Below are 5,316 nucleotides of genomic sequence, written 5' to 3' on the forward strand. Positions count from 1 at the left end.
GGTGAAAATATTGCCGAAATTCCTCATTCGCAAAAGCTCGATCTAGCCGTGACTTGACATTTGCTTCTCCCATTTGATGATTGTCCCACGTATAAGCCGTACCAGACCAGCCTAGATCTTGGAAAGATAGATCATCCACAACCTCCCTGAAGGATCTCATGTGAGCTTAAGACCGAGCCGCTCTACTGAAATGCTCACACGCATACAAAGTTTTGTTAAAATCTCCCATACACATCCAAGCACTATGGGGAATGTTGTGTAAAGTACGCAAGAACCGCCAACTGTGGTGTCGCTCTTCCGCTCGCGGTGCTCCGTAAAAACCCGTGAAACGCCAAACATAAGCGTTTTGATTATTTCTATGTACCAGTACATCAATATGATTCTTACTGAAATTCTTCAAATCCACGGTCACATCTCTGGACCAGAAAAGACCTATGCCGCCACTAAGGCCAACACTGTCCACTGCAAAACTGCCTGCAAAACCCAGCGTAAACTTTAGATCCTCAACTCTTTTGGCATTGATTTTAGTTTCCATTACAAAGAGAAGGGAGGGGCCTTCCAGCTTCACGATACTGCGAAGCTCCCGAACTGCCTCGGGGTTCCCAAGCCCCTGGCAGTTCCAGCTTAGTACACTCATTGTGACTGGCAGGACCGCGGCGCGGTCTCTGCCGAATTATCATGTGTGGGCTTCTTCTTCTTTGTATCACGAGTAAAGTCATCTCCCTCTGTATCGTTGCTAGCTGTGGTTGGGTCCATGATGGTCGCTCCCCCATCCTCCACTGCAGCACCTGAGCTCCCATCCGTAAGCAACAAGGTTTTAGCCACGGGTTTATATACCTGATGAGGGGCATCTTTCCGCTTCTGTGGCTGCTTGTTCTTCTTAGGAGATGTCACTTCCACCCCAGGTTCCTTGTTAGTGCTAGAGTTCCTCGTGGTTGGCTTGCTTTGAGACTTTGTATCCCTGGAGGAATTGTCGCTGACCGGCGCCTTCTTTGCATCATCCGGCGCATGGAGTTTAGAACCAAATGGCAGCTCACCCTTGTCATCGCGTGAGCCCGGAGTAGCACAATACAGTTCTGAGTGCCCTAATCTACCACAGGAGAAACAAAAGTAGGGCAGCTGTTCATATTGAATGTCATATGCATCCATCTTCTTTCTCCTGGCAGACTCGATTAAGATCCATCTTCTCAAAGGCTTATCTACCTCAATGGATATCCTTGCTCGCAGAAAGCCACCATTATGATCAAACTTTACAAATTGGGCGTTTTTATCCATCTGCTTAGCGATCGGCATCCACCACACTTCATCCCTAAGGTTATAGGGTAGATCCATAACCCTAGCCCAAATCTGCATACGATCGAATTGGACCTCATCAGGCCGCATGCATTCATCAAATTCAGCCAGCACCACGGCGTTCTTACTGATGTGCCATGGCGAGCCACTCCAAACCCTATCTCTGTCCCTCTGGCTCTCAAATTCTGCTACAAACACATTGACGCCCGCTGATCGAAACTGCAAACCACGCGGGTTGCCACATGTCGGCCGAAGCGCATTAGTGATGGTCTGAATATGAAGATGGTTCCGATGGAGCACCTTCCCGGCCAAAAGCCACTTCGCCGGCCTTCCCTCGACGCGATCGTCGAGGATCAGAGGAGTAGCCTCTTCTTCGGATATGTCAAGTTTCCCCAACGCCTCCTCAAGCTTCTTCCTGGCGGCGCAGCTCGCCTGGGGATCGCTCCCCTCCCCCAAGCCCGCGGCGCTAGGCGCAGCCATGAGCCCGGGGCACTTGTCTCTTCCGCTCTCTCTTGCACCGGCGACGAGTCGTTGGGCAAAGTCGAATCCACGTCAAACCCTAATCGCCACCGGCGCCGCCAGGGTTTTAGGGTTTGGGGGAAAACTGGGCACACACAACGTGCTATGTGGTTCTCGAGGACTTGTGGCCTCTCGACTGTAACTCTATAACTCTGCAATAAACTCCCTTTACCCTCGAAAGTAAAAGAACAAAGTATTGGTATATGCGAGTACTCAGGGTCTGAAACCATGGGTGGCACCACGAACCATCTGCTTACATGGCCGACGCATGGATACCGTTCCACCCAGCTGTTCATGTGCCCGATCCATCCAGCTCGACCTCGCCCAGTCGCGGCCCATGCCCATCCACGCACGCACATACGTGTCGAACGCGCGCCCGTGACACCACCTCGCCGGTCCACGACGCGACCCCGGCCCCAAGCCCCCGGCCCCGCCCCCACTCGCGCGCCGCGTTTCCTACCGTTGGTCGACGGGCATGGGCAGCGCCGCCGCCGCCGTCGTGACAGCAACAGCAGACCGGTGGCGCGGCAGTCGGCGTCGTCGCACCCGCACCCGCACCTGGAAAAACGCAGCGCACGAGGGAAAACGCCACGGCCGCAAAAGCGAGCACCCGTCACTGCCTTTCTGCCCTGCTCTGCTCTGCCCCGCTCACGCGCGGGCTCCCCCACCACTCTGACTCCGCCACCCGCGGCCACCGCACCGCCCGCACTCCCTACCGTTGCCTCGCCACAACGCCACCCCACCCCCGTCGCGCGCACGTGTCGCCCCCGCCCCGCTAATCCCATCTCATCTCCCACCTCACCAACTCTCTCTCCCGGTCGGTCTCAGACTCTCAGCTCACTCCCCACGCACTCCAGCTCATGTAAATGTCTCCCAATCCCCACGCCACCTCCAATGCCGCCCGCAATGGCCACGCTCACCACCACCTCCCCTCCCCTCCTCCTCCTCAGCATCATCCTCTTCCTGCTGGCTGACGCCGCCGCCACGGCCGACGCGGTGCGGTTCGACTACGCCACGCTGACCCTCGCCACTCTCAAGCTGCTGGGCGACGCGCACCTCAACAACAACACCATCCGCCTCACGCGGGACCTGCCGGTGCCCACCTCGGCCGCGGGGCGGGCGCTCTACGCGGCCCCCGTTCGCCTCCTCGCCGGCTTCTCCACCAGCTTCGCCTTCACCGTCACCACGCTCAACCGGGGCTCCGTCGGCGGGGGGCTCGCCTTCGTCGTCGCCCCCGACGCCGCCTCCGTCGGCGACGGCGGGGCGTTCATCGGGCTCGACCCCGCCGCCGACGTCGCCGTCGAGTTCGACACGCTCATGGACCTCCAGTTCGGGGACGTCAACGGGAACCACGTGGGCGTCGATCTCGGCAGCATGGTGTCCGTGGCCGCCGCCGATCTGGATTTGGCTGGGGTCGAGCTCACCAGCGGGAGGACCGTGTACGCGTGGATCGAGTACGCGCCGGGGAAGGCCATGGACGTGTTCGTGTCCTACTCGGCCAAGCGGCCCCCGGCGCCGGTGCTGTCGGCGACGGTCGATCTGGCGGGCTATGTCAAGGAGCAGGCGTTCGTGGGGTTCTCCGCTTCCACGCAGGGCAGCACGGAGATCCACGCCATCGAGTGGTGGAGCTTCTCGACCCCGTCCCCTCCTTCCCCGGCGCCGTCCAAGCCGCCGCCCGTTTCCGCGGTTGCTCCCCCTCCGGCGAGGGTCCTCGACCCGACGCTTCCCTCTACTCCGCAGCTCCCGGGCATCACGCCGCCAGCGACACCAGCGACGGTTTCGGCACCGCCGACCAGCTCAGTTACTGCGGCGAGCGCCCCGGCCATTTCGGTCGCTCGGAATAATGCCAAGACGCCGCACCCGCCTCCACAAGGGGCCGTGGCCGGCGCCGCGACGGCGGGGGCAGTCGTGGCGGCGTCGTTCGCGGGCTTCGCGCTCTGGGCGCTCGCGCGCCGCGCCAAGGCTAGGAAGCGGGACGCCATGGCGGTGGCCACGAAGCGCGACAACGTGGCGTCGGCGGCGGCCATGGCGCGGTCGCCGCGGGAGTTCTCCTACAAGGAGCTCAGCGCCGCGACGCGGGGCTTCGACGCGTCCCGGGTCATCGGCAACGGCGCGTTCGGCGTCGTGTACAAGGGCATCGTCCCGGACACGGGCGCCATGGTCGCCGTGAAGCGGTGCACCAACGCCAACGCCGACGGCGCGCAGGCGCGGGCCGAGTTCCTCTCCGAGCTCTCCATCATCGCGGGCCTCCGCCACCGCAACCTCCTCCGGCTCCAGGGCTGGTGCTACGAGAAAGGCGAGATCCTGCTGGTCTACGACTATATGCGCAACGGCAGCCTGGACCGGACGCTCTTCGACGCCTCCTCCCCGGCCCTGCCGTGGCGCCACCGCCACGAGATCCTCGCCGGCGTGGCCTCCGCGCTGGCCTACCTCCACCACGAGTGCGACCGCCGCGTCATCCACCGGGACGTCAAGTCGAGCAACGTGATGCTGGACGAGTCGTACCGCGCGCGGCTGGGCGACTTCGGGCTCGCGCGGCAGGCCGAGCACGGCGCGTCCCCGGACGCCACGGCCGCGGCCGGCACCATGGGGTACCTGGCGCCGGAGTACATGCTGACCGGCCGCGCCACCGAGGCCACCGACGTGTTCAGCTTCGGCGCGCTGGTGCTGGAGGTGGCGTGCGGGCGGCGGCCCATCGGGACGGAGGGCCGGTGCAACAACCTGGTGGAGTGGGTGTGGAGCCTGCACGGCGAGGCCCGCGTGCTGGACGCCGTCGACCCGCGGCTCGGCGGCGAGTACGACGAGGGGGAGATGCGGCGGGTGCTGCTGGTGGGGCTTGTGTGCTCCAGCCCGGAGCCGGAGCGCCGGCCGGGGATGCGCGCCGTGGTGCAGATGCTGAGCGGGGAGGCGGACCCGCCGTTCGTGCCGGCGGCGAGGCCGTCCATGAGCTTCAGCGCCAACCACCAGCTGCTGCTGAGCCTCCAGGACAGCGTGTCCGACTACAACGCGCTGGGGCTGAACCTGTCGGATGAGGACTCCTCGTCCGACTCGCTGAGCTCGTCGTCGCTCACCAGCACTCTGCGCAAGGGCGGCCACGACATCGGGTTCAGCAGCACCGCCGGCGGCGACGCCCGGTGACCAGCCGATTGGTTGGTTCCTCTTGAAATGCGGACGAGATTAGTGTCAAATGTATGTATTGGTGAGAGAGTACATAGATTAGCATTGGGCTGTAATAGAGTCCTAACATATCTCTTTGTGATAATAATTCAGATTTCAGATGATTCATCCGATTCAAATTTCCTTTTCCTTTTTCCTTTGTTGCTCTCTACAAAAAAAATCCTTTTCATTTCTGCTCTTTTTGTTCAGATCTTGGCCAACATACTCCTAGCTAGGAAGAAATGATTGTACCACACTGATCTGATGAGATCTTGGTGGTGGATATCCATCCCCTTTTGACACACACGACAAGCAAAAGCAGATGCTACTATACTAGAATCACACAAG

The 5,316-nt window shown here is 61.0% G+C and overlaps 1 protein-coding gene across 1 annotated transcript; it reads left to right on the forward strand.

Moving 5' to 3' along the window:
- The first annotated feature begins 2,569 nt into the window (after positions 1–2,569).
- Positions 2,570–5,093, forward strand: LOC123108081 (L-type lectin-domain containing receptor kinase VIII.2). The gene has a single exon (XM_044529941.1). The coding sequence runs from the start codon at positions 2,707–2,709 to the stop codon at positions 4,948–4,950; it is 2,244 nt and encodes a 747-aa protein (XP_044385876.1). The 5' UTR covers positions 2,570–2,706; the 3' UTR covers positions 4,951–5,093.
- Positions 5,094–5,316: the final 223 nt, after the last annotated feature.

The sequence above is a fragment of the Triticum aestivum genome, chromosome 1B (genome assembly GCF_018294505.1).
Source record: "Triticum aestivum cultivar Chinese Spring chromosome 1B, IWGSC CS RefSeq v2.1, whole genome shotgun sequence".
NCBI classification, from domain to species: domain Eukaryota; kingdom Viridiplantae; phylum Streptophyta; class Magnoliopsida; order Poales; family Poaceae; genus Triticum; species Triticum aestivum.